At 50.9% G+C, this 17,783-nt stretch overlaps 4 protein-coding genes across 4 annotated transcripts in view; 3 read left to right on the top strand and 1 right to left on the bottom strand.

Moving 5' to 3' along the window:
* BO80DRAFT_453197 (uncharacterized protein) overlaps positions 1 to 2,308 on the bottom strand; it is a gene marked incomplete at both ends in the record, with an annotated part of 3,884 nt that extends 1,576 nt beyond the window's left edge. Inside the window, 3 exons of the mRNA XM_025721989.1 lie at positions 23 to 388; positions 542 to 2,087; positions 2,247 to 2,308. Coding sequence (XP_025577862.1) covers positions 23 to 388; positions 542 to 2,087; positions 2,247 to 2,308 — 1,974 coding nt within the window. The remainder of the gene's footprint in view (positions 1 to 22; positions 389 to 541; positions 2,088 to 2,246) is intronic.
* Positions 2,309 to 2,814: 506 nt separating this feature from the next.
* Positions 2,815 to 4,202, top strand: BO80DRAFT_422974 (uncharacterized protein). Its single transcript, XM_025718943.1, has 2 exons — positions 2,815 to 3,674; positions 3,737 to 4,202. The coding sequence occupies exons 1-2, from the start codon at positions 2,967 to 2,969 to the stop codon at positions 3,845 to 3,847; spliced, it is 819 nt and encodes a 272-aa protein (XP_025577863.1). The 5' UTR covers positions 2,815 to 2,966; the 3' UTR covers positions 3,848 to 4,202.
* A 1,335-nt stretch (positions 4,203 to 5,537) lies between these two features.
* BO80DRAFT_422975 (uncharacterized protein) lies at positions 5,538 to 6,856 on the top strand. The gene is made up of 3 exons (XM_025718944.1): positions 5,538 to 5,665; positions 5,749 to 6,304; positions 6,390 to 6,856. Exons 1-3 carry the CDS (start codon positions 5,573 to 5,575, stop codon positions 6,731 to 6,733), a joined length of 993 nt encoding a protein of 330 aa, XP_025577864.1. The 5' UTR covers positions 5,538 to 5,572; the 3' UTR covers positions 6,734 to 6,856.
* Positions 6,857 to 7,904: 1,048 nt separating this feature from the next.
* BO80DRAFT_500327 (uncharacterized protein) lies at positions 7,905 to 17,059 on the top strand. Its single transcript, XM_025724229.1, has 7 exons — positions 7,905 to 8,641; positions 8,768 to 9,156; positions 9,193 to 15,571; positions 15,620 to 15,955; positions 16,116 to 16,212; positions 16,378 to 16,739; positions 16,793 to 17,059. The coding sequence occupies exons 1-7, from the start codon at positions 8,021 to 8,023 to the stop codon at positions 17,012 to 17,014; spliced, it is 8,406 nt and encodes a 2,801-aa protein (XP_025577865.1). The 5' UTR covers positions 7,905 to 8,020; the 3' UTR covers positions 17,015 to 17,059.
* The last annotated feature ends 724 nt before the right edge of the window (positions 17,060 to 17,783 follow it).

Raw genomic sequence — 17,783 nt, forward strand, 5'->3', positions numbered from 1 at the left:
GTGAGAAGGCGACTGCCGTGACCCAATCTGTATGGCCCTGCAGGCTGTGGCGTTCTCTGCCCGTGGCTGTATCCCATAGTCGCACTGTGCAATCATTAGAGGCTGACGCCACCATCTGCCCGTCAGGTGAGAAGGCGACTGCCGTGACCGGGGATGTATGGCCGTCTAGGACTTGCATACACGGTTCCCATGACTCTCGCGTCACAAGTACGTGCTTCAGAAATTGTAACCGCTCATCCCAGTAGAGCTTCTTGCTCTCACAGCTTTGAGGGCAAAACGCAAGTGCAGCCCCGTAAGTTTGCAAAGGTGCTTCTTGTATAATAAACCCATTACTAGTAGCAAACCTCTCCGCCTCCTTCAACATGGACTGATGCTGAGGATGAGTGGACTTAGTGTGTGGTATAGGCTTTCGTACTCTCCGGCCCCGGCCCGCTATTAGCTTCCATAAACAACTCGTTTTGTTCACTTCCGGTGTTGGTTTACCGACAACCATGTCCTAATAAAGTCAGATGGAATTGTATCGACGGTTAAGATCACCTACCTGGTGTCGGCGGGTCACTCTTTTGAGAGATAAGATGCCATGTTGAATCTCACCAATAAGTCCAAGGCTTTCTAACCAGTGAAGCAGATGTTTGCGGAAAAAATGACATATGTGTTCAGTTCCTGGTGGCTCGGTCTTATTGGTGGATTCTGAAATCGCTTCAAGATAGTGGTCCAACCAATACACGCAACTATATCGAAGGTGGACAAGTGGGTCATAGTCACCGTCTCGTTGGCAAGTTGCTATCTCAGAGGCTGTAATATCGGGTTTGTCGAGATTTAGACCGTAAATGTTGCGCCTTAAAGAGGTTGAAAGGGCTCGCAGTGACTGCATAAACATCCGGCGGTGAGCAGCGGGGAAGCCAGAGGGGAATATGCTCAGGGCAGCTTCTTTGATCAAAAAGTCCTTGGCGGACTGGTGGACAAAGTATATTGTTGAATCACGAACCGTGAGAAAGGAGCCGCTTCGCTTGATCATTGTCTCTAAATACTGAGAGTTTCCAGTGATCTTGTCTGGGAGTCCACACACCACTCCCAACTCTAGTAGGTGAAGCGGTCGATAAGCCAGTGCGGTCGCCGAGAGAATCAGCTGGCAGTACTCTCTGTGTTCATTCGATAATTGTTTCATCTGGTCAATCATTCGCTGATACAGGTCGTCCAATCCTCTTGGGACGTCGTTGACCACCTCTTCTACCTTCCAGCCGTCGACGTGCTCAAGTTCCTGGACGACAAGAGCCACCCAGAGAAACGTTCCTTCGGCTTTCTTCTGGAGGATTTGCTGCACATATTTTAGCAAGGTATCATCATCCTGTAGAGATTGAAGCTCCGCTATCCTGTTGGAAATGTATGCTCCAATAGCCAAGGATACAGATTGTGCATTCTCCTGCAATTCCAGGCTTAGTATGGACTGTGAATCATGAATCCGTGTTCGCTGCTTAACATGATTCCGGCTGGAAATAATCCATTTGACGTGCGGGAACTCCTCCATCCCTTGGAGAATAAACTGTAAGAGCTCATCTTGGTCCTGCACACATTCGTCAAGAGCATCAACCACGATACATATCTTGTCTGAGCTGGCGTCACGTAAGATATCCAAGAAAATATTACACAATGCAGTCCATGCTTCCGCATCCCTGAATCGCGGCTCCCCTGTGTCCTTAAATCTTTTCCGTACGTGGGGGAGAAAAGACGGTTCTGTGTCGACGAGCATAGCGATCAACCCGCGCAGGACAGCATGAGCGTTACTGAGCTCCGGGTCTGTGGCTTGACAGAAGAAGAAAGACAGGAATGTCTTCGCCAGGGGATCTTCCAGTTTCGTGGTCGGGCCAAGCTCATTGATGATACCACAGAGTAGCATCGTCTTGCCTTTACCAGGGTCACCCTTAATCCAAAGGACCTGGCTGTCGTTGTTGTTGCGCCAATGCTGGAACTGAGGATGGTGGAGGATCCAGTCGTAAGATTCCTTGAGGGCGGCTCCTCTCGTCTGGTGGATTCTCATCTTGACATTGCGCGGATCAGTCACTGCGAAGTAGTCGAGACAGCGATCTCTGCTTTGTCCGTCTTGCGAGCTTTCATGTTAGACTAAGAATGACCAAGTGGGAAAAATTGATATCCAGACGTACTTTCGACATTCTGAATGAAGGTGCTTCGATGGAACTATATCAGTATTGTTTGTCAAAGTCATTTAACCATCAGTATTAGCTTACGGATTAGTCGCGGTGCCTTGGAACTGGACATTCACCCCATGGTTATCCCACTGTTGACTCATCGGAGACGGCTAACTAACTAGTGAGGTGATGCTGGCTAGGCTAGGTCTGCTGTATAGAGATTAAGCGTATCTGGCTCTTGCACTGTAGTGTAGAGAAATGGGGTGGGGGACTGAATTAAAGCCGTCACTCCAAGGTCAATCAAAAAGGTTTCCGCCTTGCGCGTGATTGAAGGGGCAAGTCATTGAGCGGAAACAATTGCAGCTAGCAGGGCTGACTCCATCGGTCTTGCATGGTTTTGGAATAGGCATTGCCATCCGACTCCACGGTTGCTGCTGCTCTACTTGCAAGCCGGGCAAATGACCATCGGTGCCTGTACGTGGCGGATCCCACCACGCCGCATTGTCTTGCCACGTCACGTTCCCCCTCTTGCAGGTCGCCCCGTCTCGTGGGGCGGCCTCGTTTTCCGAGGAAGGGAGAGCACGGACCGCCTTTCCAGCCGTAGCTGAGCTACCTGTCACTCCTGCGCTCCGGCCGCCTCGGCGCCTACAATGAACTAGTATTCATAGAGAGCTTGTACTCTAGGTTGATCTCTTTGGTATAACTAAGATCATATCTCCCCAAGCAGTATACGCAAGAATCCCATCTCGAGCTTCCCAAACATATCACCGTCATCCACCTTTGTACATCAAACACGGAGACTCGCGTACCCCTACCAATATGTCGGGCGCGGAAGTGATTGGAGCAGCATCTGGGATAGCCAGTCTTTTCACTACGACTATTACCTGGTTTGACTATATCTACGTTGCCAGGAAGGCGGCTCCGCGACTACAGTCCCTGATCGTGAAGCTCGGCAGTGCGCAACTAAGACTAACGCGCTGGGGCCAGGCTGTCGGTCTCACAGGTTCAGATATCGAAGACGAGGAATCGCTGAAAAGCTCTGGCTCATTCCAGCTCGACGAGGAGCAGGAGACTCAGGCTATACGGACATTTCGGATCTTGATCACTCTTTTCGAAGAGTCCAAGAGAATCTGTCACAACGAACGCAAAGGAAAGTCCGAGGATGACCCTGACGTGAAAGCGAACGAAATCAAGCCGTTCAGCCAGGATGGCTTTAAGTGGAGTATTATGCACCGTTACCTTCATGAGACAATGCAAAAAGTTGTCCACGAGCGCAAAAACAAGATGTCAGTTCCTCGACTCTTCAAGTTCGCTGTTTATGACGAGAAGCATCTCGAGAAACTGGTTAAGGACATCAATGACCATATTGACTCACTGTACCAAATTTACACTCCTCCCGCGAGCGATGAAGAAGAGGCGGGCAAGCAGGAAATGGATAGGCTTCTCAAAGTCATGAGGGAATTGCGCTCTGCATCGGAGCGGGATCCAGTGATGAACACGGCTGTCAAGACTATATTAGACCAAAGGGTAAGTGGTGGTCGATCTATTCTCCTATCTTTCATCTATTATCACGTGGTTGACACTAGCAGAATGAAAATATGACCTTCAACACCACGGAGTCGACTGTCCAGAAAATAGGGCAGGATCAGCAAGGTCGCTATGAAATGACGATTGGATTTGATGCAGGAAAAAGAAGATAATGCTAAGTTAGCCAGCTGACTGCAATTCGAAGCGGTATATAAGTTTCATGTATGGAAGACAATGTGACGTTCACGCCTGCCAATTGCTGTCTTTCTTTCATTACAAAATTATGGCTTTTCGTTAATGGGCCGATCAGAGTTCCCGATAGTTCAAGAATCGAAAGTCTGTGCACAAGGAATCCTTACGAGTAGGCAACATAGGGAAGGCGAGAATTGCGTTGAGACCCCTTGGGAAGCTTTCCTGTGATGTGTTGGCGCGGCTGAATCGCAAGGATATGGCAGTGTTGTTGACCAATTACAAGAAGCCATGCGGGGACAACACGGGGGTGAATTCAGGGATAACCGAGAAATGAGGGGCGCTGACCTTCTCACCGAACCTTGGATAAATCAGCTAGAGAGAATTAATCTTCTGACATTCTTTATCTCTTCCGTTTATGGTTGGCTAGTTATCAAGGCTAATCGGGCAACCGGAATTTTGAATCTACCGGTATCCGCAGGGAGCTTCGTCCCCCAGCGGTCCAAACCGAGGATCACCGAATGAGAACGCATCCCACGGTAACCACCGCCACAGATCACGTATTCATAGGATTTGCTCATTGTGTTGGTTGGATGTCAACTCTCTGATAAGTAGACGGGATAGGGTTTTGTCGTGTGGACTGCGACCTCACGGAGACCAAGTAGGATTTTATAGCTTCATGAATCCAATGTCACAGCGGGCGGGGTCTCACGCATGGTTCCGAAGTGGACAGATTCAAGTGAGTCGATTTGCTTTGTCCGGAAATGGCCCCCAAATTACAGGATACACTAGCTAGAATCAGCTCACCTTTAGAAATGGAGTTGAACCGGCAAGTCTCTCAGCCCCAGAAACCACCACCGGCTGAGGTCTCGACTGGTGGAATCTCCACTTTTGGCAAGCCGCATCTCACGCACATGGCCCCCAAGTATCCCCGCCCGTGCATCAAGGTGATTAATCGGCGTAGCGACGCCTCTGATAAGCACTACTGTCATGACCCTCCTAAGTGCGCTTTAGGGTGAATTGTTCCAGGCAATGAGCAGCGACCAGCCGGCTATCGGGTACAAGACTGCCATTCTAAGCCACTTGGCTGAGAACGTGCATCACTTACAAACCATTCATAGATTTCACCTAGTAATATGTTCAAGGCAGATTTCTTCACGGCCCCATCACCCGCAAAGTGCCGGTTGCATCTCTTTTAAGTACAACAATTATGGGGAAAGGGCCCCCCAACCCCCGCCCCAAACATTGAAACCATTACATTAGCAATAGTGTATCGTGATATAGTGTGACCCGTGCCTGCAGGATACATTCGTCACAATGTATTCCCTTGGGCCCCACCACCATGATTCGGCATTGGCCCCCCATCTTATGCATAAGCATCAAACACGTGCAGAAATGAATGCGAAGGATTCCTTTTGAATCACACCAGGGTTTACTGGCTAGCGTAACTTTTACCAAGTTCCCCGCCAGCAACCTACCTCAGACCAAAGTCTCTCGCCGAGTCGGCGTTGCCATCCATCATCCATCTTTTCTGCAGCTGACATACTGATATTGCGCACTTTCATCAGTCTTGGATTATGTACTCGTTCTGAGGGGATAACTCTCCGCTTGTGGGATACACTTGGATCACCACAACAACGGGCTCCACGTCTCCTAGCTATGATTCCAGTGCCACTCGGGTGCCGGTCATCATTGGAGTTTGTGTGCCCATGGTCGTTCTGGCCATTCTAGCCACCGCTCTTCGCATCTGGGCGCGAGTCCTGACCAAGGTCAATTTGTGGTGGGATGATTGGTTATGCATCGTGGGACTCCTACGCCGCCCCGACCCGAATAAACCATATGACTTGTTCCATGGGAAGCTAATAGAGATATGATTCTCGTACAGCCATTTGCCATCCTACCCTCCATCTTCGACTTCGTTCAGATCAAGAATGGCTTCGGACGACCCATGTCAACAGTCTTCGCCGACAAACTGGTGACCTACAGTCTGTTCCTGTATATTCTGATGTTATTCTACAACCTGGGCCTCGCGTTCTTCAAGCTATCGTGTCTGGCCCTCTATATCCGGATATTTGGCGTTCATCGATGGATCCGCCACATGAGTTATATCATCGGCGGGATGGTCATTGCCTGGGTCCTGGCCAATGAATTGGCCTTGGTGTTTCGATGCCATCCCATCGATCTAGCGTGGAAGGGCAACGCCGAGCAGCAGGCTACATCCTGCATCACGCAGACCAACATCTTCATCGCGCAGTCGGCGCCGACCATCTTCTTCGATCTGCTGATTCTCATCATGCCCATTCGCGTCGTCTGGAGTCTGCAGTTGCAATCGACACAAAAGCTGGGCGCTATCTTGGTGTTTTCCCTCGGCTTGCTGGTCACCGTCATTAGTATGGTCCGGCTCGCAGGGACCCTTCACTCAACAGACACCGACTTGACCTGTACGTTTCCTGCGACTTGATTGCACCAAAACAAAAAAAAAAAAAAAAAGAAAAAGAAAAAGAAAAAAGATACTGACGTGAACAGACGGATACGTCGAACTCGGCATGTGGTCCGCAGTCGAGCCCGTAACGGGCTTAATCTGCTGTTCGGTCATGACCTATGGCTCATTTATCAAGAAACTCCGACAACTGGGCAAAGGCTACATCCACGGTAAATCCAACCTCTACAGACAATCGCACTCCTCCAATTCGTATGCCACGCATAATAAACTCACCAGTCCTCGATCCGCGGAGTATGCTCGGTCGGACCTCGAATTGACCGTTTGCTCCTTCAGCAATGAGACCCCTGTCGTGAAGACCGATCCGTTGGGGAAGATGCCTGACAGGGCAATAAATATCACGCATGAGTTTCACGTTCGACGAGATTAAATGCTCAGTGGGAGATGATCGCAACCCTCAGTGCTGGGATTATTATTTTTTTTGGAAAATTATGGAGTCGTTATATAATTCACTTTTTACACACATATAGATGCTGTAATGACAGTTTTCTACGTAAGCGTGTCATTCACACGGATATCAACTGACAGAGTAAAAGAAGCAACATAATCTAATGTACATTAAAACTATCACCGTGCAGGGACCGTCTAAAACACAATGCATTCCATCCGAAAATGTGGAGTCAGCCGCAACGGTAGCATTGATTGATTGATAGCACCATTCAAAAGTCAGGTGTTATCCACACCAACCGGCCTCCACCCGCCTCTTCCTCTCGAGGCTGATTTCACCACGCCCCCAGGGTACATGCATCCAACAAGCACAGAATTCCAGGCACCCCAACCAATCACATCTCCCACCCTAATCACCTCCTCCAGGTACCAGTGGATAATTCACCAACCATGAACCAGCCCCCGTCACTAGATAATGGGGAGGAGGAGTCTGGACACTGATTACGCCCCGCAGGTAAGCATTGAAGGCTGACAGATCATGCCATCCAACAGTGGATGCCAAGTTGTGATTCCGCAGGTGCCACGTACGGGTTGGATTATGCACCTAAGTGGAACAGAACATATGGTCGGTTTCCGGTCTCCGTGGAGGTAATCAACATGTGGCCTGTCGACTAGGTAAGGAATTGGTCACCAAACGCGTAGGATTCCACTGATAATAACAAAGGTAGCCTATATCCACGAGATAGACTGATCCTTCAAGGATCAGTAGTCTAACACTGAGAAGCATTGTCTTATAGAAAACGGGGAGGTTCGGAACCGCCACTGATGACCTCACGACCTCCATGACCACCCTAGCACGTCACTCCAAGGACCTTGATCCCACTAGCTGGGCTATCCTCAAGCTATCCTATCACATTATAACACCGTGTACGGGCGCCCCCACGCTACAGTGACTGTTATATTATTGGATATAGACAACTATAATGCCCAAATCGTGTTTGTATTTAGTTTGAATATAAAAATGCATGTTTTGGTGGCTTTATAGAGCTTTAAACTTTCAACCATAGTTTATTTCGGGCGGAGGTGCGTCACTCGCTTACCGATTATGTTATAATGGGGGAGGGGTGGGGGGGGGGGGTTGAAACTATGAACAGCCAAGTGATCCTTTGCCCCTCCATGATTTTCCTGCAAACTTGGGCTTTTTGGGTGTGATGTACCGATCTGAAGTCAGAATCATTGAGTCCACCGTTTCAACAACGTTCCTTTCCTCATGGCAATGGACCAGCCCGCACTAGTTCTATTCGGCCCGCAGACATCCTGGCCTAGCCATGCAAGCGCATCGCGCATCCGACATGATCTCATCAACGAGCTATCCCTCGCACCCCTCGCGGCCGCCATCCAAAACATCCCCGATCTCTGGACATCACTACTTGAAATCGAGCCCCGACTGGGTCTCACAGAAGGCCGCCGGCCTCTAGAACACCTACAGCACTGGATCGAGACCGGCTCCCTCCCGAGACGAGACACTCCGGACGAAATCCTCCCCAATGGATTTGCAACCCCCTTCACGGTCATTATCCAGGCCGTGGAATACTGGCGATGTTTTCTGCGGGGCGGGCAGTGGCCCCCCACAGGAGCAGAAGCGGGGACTGCGCTCGAGGGCATGTGTACGGGGTTTTTGACGGCTGTTGCGGCGGCGGTGGCGAGGGATTTGCCGGGGTTTTTTGATATGGCGGCTGTTGCGGTTCGTTTGGCGGCGTGTGTGGGTAGTCTTGTTGACTTGGGGGGGAATACGCCGGATGAAGTAGGGGATGCGAGAACGTTGGTGGTTAGGTGGAGTTCGTCGGGCCAGGAGGCGTGTTTTTGGAGGATTTTGGGTGTGCAGTCGAGTGTAAGTACCATTCTTGTGTCTTCGTGAAGGCCTCTTTCATCGCAGAGGCAGGAATGAGAGAAGAATCATCCCTCCTTTCTTCCCTCACGTCTACTGATCTCCGTGTTGGAATATTAACTCATATAGGCTTATGTGTCAGTACTCAAGGATGAAACAAGCCGCACGATCATCGTCCCGGCATCCGAAATCCCCCGTACCGCGGAAAAACTGTTGATGAACGGGTTGCGGGTACATGCCTTGGAGCGAAAAGGGAGATTTCACCACGCCAGCAATGAAGATCTTGCAAATAAGCTCATTGGGTTGAGCCAAGTGAGAGCTGATTTGCAGTTTCCTGATGCCCAGGACCTGCTGATACCCCTTCGACGGAATTCTGACGGGACACGTCTGTCTGAAGGTCCGCTGCATATCGTTGCCATCCGATCGCTGCTGTTGGAGCAGGTGGATTGGCTGTCCACTGTGACCGGCGCTTTGGAGTCGGTTGTCGTGAAAGAGAAACCAACGGTATTGGTACTGGGGTAGGTCAATGTGGTGCCGGATTGCTTAGTTCGGAGATGTCAGGCTCGTGTTTGTGTCTCTAATGACATTTCGCCTGGTTCTAATATCCTGAATGCGGTCAAAGAATCCGTTCCTGAGTTAGATACGACAGCTGGGGTGGAGTCGCCTGACAATGACAACTCAATCGCCATTGTCGGCATGGCTTGTCGATTTCCCGGGGCAGACTCGGCCGAGGAGTTCTGGCAACTGCTCGAGAGTGGAAAATCCATGCTTTCCGTCTTGCCACCAAATAGATTCCCAACCAAAGGCCTCCGGAGATCTGCAGACGCCACCATCTTTTGGGGAAACTTCATACAAGACCCCGACCAATTTGACAATCGTTTCTTCCAAATATCGAGCCGGGAGGCAGCCTCCATGGATCCACAACAGCGTTTGATTCTCCAGGTCGCCTACCAAGCACTGGAGTCATCAGGCTACTTCGATGGACAAGGCAACCCTACCGATACCAACATTGGATGCTATCTGGGCGTGGGACCGGTGGATTACGAAGCCAACATCAACTCCCATCAGCCCAATTCCTATTCCGCGCTCGGAACATTGAAAGCCTTCGTCAGCGGGAGAGTGTCTCACTATTTCGGTTGGACCGGTCCGTCGATGACATACGATACCGCATGTTCATCATCCATGGTCGCTTTGCACTCGGCCTGTAAGGCGCTGCTGAGCGGCGAATGCACGAGTGCGCTGTCCGGGGGTGTGAATGTGATAACCGATCCCGCTCTGTATCAGAATCTCCGTGCGGCGTCTTTGCTGAGTCCCACTGGTGCGACAAAAGCCTTTGATGCAGCCGCGGATGGCTATAGTCGGGGAGAAGGATGTGGTCTTTTTGTTCTAAAAAAACTAGAAACCGCATTGGCGGATGGGGATCAAGTCCTTGGAGTCATCGCTGGCTCCGCCTTGAACCAGACACAGCGAGAGTATGGAACGTCCATCACCGCGCCAGTTTCCAAATCCCAGCAATCCCTCTACCGGAATGTGCTGAGCCAGGCCGGCCTCGGGCCATCGGATGTGACGTACATTGAGGCCCATGGAACCGGTACCCCCAGGGGAGACCCGATTGAATGCGAAAGTATTCGAAATATCTTTGGGAGCAGTAATACCGGACGGCAGCAAACGCTCTATTTCGGATCCGTGAAAGGGAATATCGGTCACTTGGAAGCAGGCTCGGGTGCTGCCGCACTGTTCAAGTCCATCCTGATGCTTCAGAAGAAAAAGATTCCGAAACACGTAAATTTCAACACACTGAATCCCCATATCCCTCCATTGGAATTGGAGAAACTGGCCATTCCCACGGAGACGATTCCGTGGGATGCGTCACGCCGCGTCATTTGCATCAGCAATTATGGCGCCGCTGGAAGTAACGGTGCTCTCGTTCTGCGCGAGGCTCCCGAGGCCTCCAAAAGACCCACGGAGAATGGCTCTCTGCGATGTCAATTGATATCCATCTTTGCTGAGTCCGCTGAGAGTCTTCAAGCGTACTGTGATCAGCTATTGCGGTACCTTGCTGATATAGCTGAGAGGGATTTTCCAGCCGTCGCCTACAAGCTGGCCCGCATGCAAAATCCCACACACAAGTATCGTCTGTCACTCATTGCACGCTCCATCAGTGAGCTGCGGTCTTCCCTTACGGTACAAAAATACCTGACAGCGACCCCGTCATCCCCTGCAACGCCAAAGCCCGTTGTTCTGTGCTTTGGTGGCCAATTAAAGTCCAGTGTTGGGATCAGCAAGGAGCTATATCACTCAACTCCGCTGTTCCGCCACCATCTCGATCGTGTTGAAACCGCCTGTCAAGCATTGGGGAAAACGATTTACCCTTATATATTTTCGGACGAAGCCATCCAAGACGCGGCCACCCTTCATTGCTGCTTATTTGCCTCGCAATATGCCAGTGCCCAATCGTGGATGGATGTGGGAATCAAGGTTGCGACCGTCATTGGCCACAGCTTTGGTCAAATTAGCGCACTCTGTGTCTGCGGGGTGCTTTCCCTGGAAGATGCAGTGAAGTATGTGAGTGAGCGAGCATCGCTGTTTGACAGTGACTGGAGTGCAGAAAAAGGCACCATGCTTGCTCTGAAGGCAGATACTCAGATGGTGACCCGTCTAGTAGCCACCAGTGAAGTCGAGATCGCCTGCTACAATGGTCCACGCGATGTCGTGGTTGCAGGATCTTTCCCAGCTATTGAGGGTTTCCAATCCCAAGCCCAGGCTGCCGGGATCGACGCCCGACGCCTGGATGTAGCTCGTGCATTTCATTCGAGTCTGATGGATCCCGCTTTGCCGCAGCTGCGGAGAATCGCGAACACACTGACCTTTCATCGGCCACGAATTCCGATTCAGACTTGCACGCAAGGTCAAAGCTGGGACTTTTTTGGCCCACAACTTCTGGTCGATCATTCGCGCCAACCGGTGTTCTTTCATGATGCCGTGCAACGCACAGAATCTCAGTTTGGACCCTGTACCTGGATTGAGGCCGGTTCATCTTCCTTCGCGACCACGTTGGCATCGAGAACTGCTAGTCCATTGAACTCATTTATCCCTGTGGATATTGGTGACCCCAGCCCCGCAGAGTCTTTGGCCAACGCAACCCTCAAGCTCCAAGCCCTTGGCTACAATGTGCAGTTCTGGGCGTATCACCGCAGCCAACGAGATGCCTTTAGGGTCTTCAACCTTCCTCCATACCAGTTCGCCAGGTCGAAGCATTGGTTAGAGTTCAAGGAGTTCCACGCTCGTGAGAAGGAATCGAGTCATCCTGATGACCAAGATCATTCCAAATTGCTTCTGTTTGTCCACTTCAAAGATACGGAGAAACGAGTTGCCGAGTTCAAAGTCAACTCCATGTCCGATTATTTCCGGGCTTGTGTCAGCGGTCATGCAGTTCTCGGCCATGCCCTTTGCCCGGCATCATTGTATCTCGAGCTCGCTGCCCAGGCCGCACTATATCTATGCGAAGACAAACCCCCCGTACTGCCACAGGTGAAAGACCTTCAGATCAGTGCTCCTCTAGGGCTAAATTCATCCGCATCTATCAGACTGCTTCTTTCGCTGCAGGAACCCAGAAGATGGAGATTCTCGCTCTTGAGCACGACTGGCGCTGAGGATACCCACCACGCTTCCGGGGTGATTCAGGTCCCCGCCAATGCAGACTTTTTGGCATCCGAATCCAGCCTCTATGAGCGCTTGATTGGAGCCGATCGCTGCAACTCAATCCTGCAAGATGCATCCATCAAATCCATCAACGGCCTCGTGTACAATGTCTTTGGCGCGGTGGTGGACTATAAAGACTTTTACCAGGGCGTCCAACGTATCTCGGCGACCGCCTCGGAAGCATCTGGAGTTGTCTCTCTGCCAGTGACCGCGGCCGGAATCATGCCAGATTCGGTATACGATCCTCTCGCACTTGACAATTTCCTTCAGGTTTCTGGAATCCACATCAACTGCTTCCGGGATATTGGCAGACAAGACGTTTATGTCTGTACGGCAATTGGGAGGCTGAAAGTATACCAGTCCTTGGAGAAGGCGCGGGATCAATTGTGGCTGGTCTATTCCAATACCAAGCAGGGCGGATCGGAAGTCTTGGAAAGTGATATCTTCGCATTCAATGAGACTACCGGATCTCTCACGGTGGCTCTTTTTGGGGTCCGATTCGCCAAAGTGTCTGTGACCTCTCTGACCAGAGCGTTGTCCACCCTCAATCACGGAAAGCCCGTTCAACGATTGGATTCCACGCCGCCACCGGCGCCATTGAGCGACTCTCGAGGTACATCCCCAGACGCAGAACCTGACGGAAACATTCTGCTTCGACTACAGCAACTCCTCAGCAGAGTAACCGATTGTCCCGTGGAAGACATTCTCCAAACCAACTCTCTGGAAGCACTAGGAATCGACTCGTTGATGCGATCCGAAGTCACCGCCGAAATCCGACAAGAATTCAACCTCGACATAACAACCGACACGCTCGCCAAAGCCTCAACCCTACTCGATCTAACCACTTTGATATCATCGTCGCAAACCTGGCCCGTTCCAGTCATTCATACCCCCTCCTCGTCCGAAAGCCATACCACTCTCTCCACGCGTGACTCCACTGCCAATATAAAACATATTCTTTCCCTCATCACCGATATCCCTGTCGAGGAAATCGGCGACGAGAGCACTCTCGATGCCCTGGGGATTGATTCGCTGATGCGGAAAGAGGTCCAACCGGAGCTCCGAAAGCAGCTGGGCCGTGCGGATATTCCAGACAATCTGCAGGCATATTCTGTCACGTCACTGGCCACGTATCTTGCTGATCGGGATAGTGGTAAGAAGGACTTGGCGATTCGTACGCCAAGCGTTGCTTCTCTGGGACAGGAGTTCGATGCCAGAGAGGTGGGTTCTACGCTAGCGCCAGAGAGGATATTAAAGTTGGACGAGCGCCCAAGGATGGTGAGAGGAAATGATGGAGGATTCACATTGGATGAACTTGCTGCCTCGTTCGAAGAAATTCAGGGAAGCTTCGATCAATTCGCGGATGAATCGCAATTCCGCAACTTCTACGTTGAGGTGCATCCACGTCAAATGGAACTTGCCACGGCCTACGTCGTCGAGGCGTTCAAAAGTCTGGGCTATCCTCTTTCGTCGATGTCTCCAGGGGAGAGCTTGTCGCGATCGCCCGTTTCTCATCCGCCACGACATGAAAAAGTCATGAAGCAGCTGTACAAATTGCTACAAGACGCAGGGCTCATTGCCCTTAACCACCTTGGCGAGTACCAGAGAACAGCCAAGCCCGTTGCCTCCACTTCCTCCGCGGATCTTCTCGACGCCATCATACAAGACTTTCCGCAACACCGGTTGGAGCACCGTCTGCTGAGTATCACTGGCTCCAAGCTTGCGCCCTGTCTATCTGGCGAGCTCGATGCGCTCGATTTGATTTTCGGAGACCGGACCGCTAAAGACCTGGTGAGCGATGTATATCACAACGCGCCGGTGTTCGTAACTGGGACAAAGCTTCTCTGCAAATTCCTGTTATCCAGCCTGGGGAAAAGAACGCAGCCCGTCAAGATTCTCGAAATCGGAGCCGGCACGGGAGGCACCACGGCTGATGTGGTTCAGTGCCTCACCAGCAGCAATATTCCCTTCGAGTATTGCTTCACCGATATTTCCCCATCCTTGATCGCAGCCGCCAGCAAAAAGTTCAAATGGTGTCCGAGCATGGAGTTCCTGGTTCTGGATATTGAGCAGACACCTTCACTGGGGAATCAGTACGATCTGGTGATCTCCACGAATTGTATTCATACGACGAGGAATCTCACGACGACGACCAGAAACATCCACACACTGCTCAAAGAAGGCGGAATGCTCTGTCTGGTGGAACTCACCCGGAACTTGCCCTGGTTTGATCTGGTTTTTGGATTACTGGAAGGATGGTGGCTATTCAACGATGGTCGGGAACACGCACTGGCCCATGAGCGTTTCTGGGAAGAGAGTTTGAGGCAAGCAGGCTTCTCACATATTAATTGGACTACCGGCGACACGAAGGAGTCAGAGATGCTCCGCTTGATCCTCAGTGCGAAGATGGCTCCCAAAGATGACCTCTCGGACACTGGTAGCAAAACGTGCACGGAGGTTGGAACTGTCACTTCACGTCAAACATTGTCAGTATATGCACCTGAGCAACTCCAGGGAAGTGGGCTCCATGGGTCAGTCGTGCTTCTAACAGGCGGCACAGGCCATCTTGGTACCCACGTCCTCCACCAGCTCGTTAATCGAGCCGACGTCCGCCGGGTGATTTGCTTGAATCGATGGACAACAGCCAGTGATCCAATGCAACGGCAGCAACGTGCCCTCAGCGACAAAGGTATCGAGCTTAGCGAGCGACAGTGGGAAAAAATCGAAGTGCTCGAAGCCAAATCCAACCACACGGCCCTCGGATTGCAACCCGAACAATATCAGCGTCTGCGCGACCAAGTCACCCATATAGTCCACAACGCATGGCCCATGAGCTTCAAGCGACCGTTACACACATTCGAACCGCAATTCCAAACCCTCCACAACTTGTTGAGGCTCTGTCGCGATGCCAAGCACGGCGCGAGACTCGTGTTCATCTCCTCCATCGGTGTAATTGGTCGTCACCCCAATACCTTTGCGAATAAGCCCGTTCCGGAGGAACCCATGCGAGACGGTCAAAGTTCGCTCGGGTTTGGATACATTCAGGCCAAGTCTCACTGCGAGCAGATCATCCATCGGGCGCTGGAGCAGGATCCCAGCCTCCAAGCGTCGTACATCCGACTTGGACAGACCACGGGGTCCCGACACTTCGGTCTGTGGAATCCCGAAGAGCATGTCCCGGCTCTATTGAGGACATCTCAAACCATCGGCGCTCTGCCCCAGCTGGATGGAGTAGGTCTCCTCGTTGACATTGATATTTCTGTGAACTGACGATGACAGTCTACCGCCTGGCTTCCCCTCGATATTGCCGCTGCCACTGTCAGTGAGCTGCTGCTAGATACAGCCCCTCTGCGAATAGTGTATCATCTCGAAAACCCGGTCCGTCAGCCGTGGAGTGAGCTACTTAATCCTCTCTCGGCACATCTAGGGCTACCCATCATTCCGTATAAAGAATGGCTCCGTCAAATGGAGATCCATGAGACAGGGTCATCCAATCCTGCGAGGAACCTCAAAGAATTTTTTGAAATTGACTTCCTTCATATGTCCTGTGGGTCCGTGGTGATGAGCACGACCAGTACAACGTCGGTCTCTGCAGCACTACGATCAGCCACTCCCGTGAGTCCAGACACCCTGTTACTGTATATTGAGCAGTGGAGGAGGGTGGGCTTTCTCGGCGATATGTCAGCCTAATAATGGGGCCAAACGGATTAGTTCAAGCGCGTCATAATATACAGTAAGGTAGCATGTGTACGGAGTATAATGGTTGTATTAGTAGGTTGTGGGGACGCAGGATTATACGACCCGTAATGCATGGCGTATCAGGGTGACAGGACGATACCATAAGCAGGATCAACATAGCATGAAGTGGAGAAGTAGTCGTGCTGTGGCTATTTAAATCGAGTACCCGGCTTCCAAGCTCACACCTAACAATCCAACTTCGACAAAACTCCAAGTCTATATACCAACAAGCCAACTCCAACTCCAATCAATTGGATCAATCACGCAATGGCTTCTACACCTAACCTTAATACTTCCAGCTCGCAACCCATGTCGGATTCTGCATCTTCTGCATCTTCTGCATCTCCCGCCACCCCCGCTTCTTCATCAGTCCCCACCATCAATATCTCCCCCTATCTCCTCAACCCCCACCAGCGAAGCCGCCAACGACGTCTGCCAGGCCATCCGCGCAGCATGTCTACACACCGGCTTCTTCCAGATCATCGGCCACGGCGTGTCCCCATCCACCTGGAGTGCAGCCTTCGAGGCCTCGCGCCGTTTCTTCGCGCCCCCAACGGAGCAAAAACAGAAACTCGATATCACGAAACAGATCGGATTCCGGGGCTCTGATGGGATCGGCACACAGTCATACGGTGAAGATACCGTGCCTGATTTGAAAGAAGTACACCATCATCCATCCAATTAGCCAGTCAACTCACAGTGAACATCTATCAGAGCTTCTTCATCGGCCTCGACACAACTACGGCCGTCTCCTCACCGGCCCCAACATCTGGCCCTCTACTGAACTCCTCCCCGCACCCGTCTTCCAAAAAACCCCGTAGAATCCCTCTACTCCACCCTCCTCCACCTTCTGCCGTCCCGATGCGTTTCCGCCATTATCCTCCTATGGACATCACCACCACCGAACAAAACCTCCAACTAAATGAGATGGGCTAGAGAAAAAAAAAGAAAGACTGATACCACTAGACCTTAAGACATCAGACATCTCCATCAATGATCCGAGAGGATATAACCCGTATTGAGTGAAGATATCCTTAGTTTTGTCTAATCTAATTAATTTTCTTAGTGCGTACTAAAGTTAATTCGATGTTGTGTTCATCTTTCCATCTTTCCAGGTAAATAGAGTATGAGTCTATTTCTAATAAACTCCTTTCCCGCTCATCATGGCCTGTGGGGGCTGCTATAAGGCATGAGATGTTGGGCTTGAAGTGCGAGGTCTGAGAAGAAGTATCTTCCCTGGGTTGGGAGACTTGTACATGACATGTCCTGTGGATGTTGACTTCGGGCAGGATTTAATTATGGTTACGGTTACGGTGTGGCATTGGGTACTAACTGCTGCACTGTTGGCAAACTAGTATGGAAGATGGTAGCTTTAACTTCGTATGCTATATAAGGAACTTCAGGATAGGCAGGTTCAGTAGTAGTAGAAATCAGACACCGTGATATCTACTTTTATATCGATTACCTACTCTCACTTCACAGGTAAGAGCGGCGAGACGCCACGAGTAGTCTTAGTGAGCAATCATAGTAATGGTGTTGTATGTTTTTAAGATATAATGATTCTATTTTGTCATTCTTTTTTCAGGTTGCTTTAGATAAACAGTACACAAAGAAGACCGGGGTGCATTTGCTTGCGCTAAATTTCTCGACAATCACACTAGTCAATCCCCTTCTTAGTAAAAAACATGTAGCATGTCTATGTGCA

Source organism: Aspergillus ibericus (assembly GCF_003184845.1).
Source record: "Aspergillus ibericus CBS 121593 unplaced genomic scaffold BO80scaffold_9, whole genome shotgun sequence".
Taxonomy (NCBI): Eukaryota; Fungi; Ascomycota; class Eurotiomycetes; order Eurotiales; family Aspergillaceae; genus Aspergillus; species Aspergillus ibericus.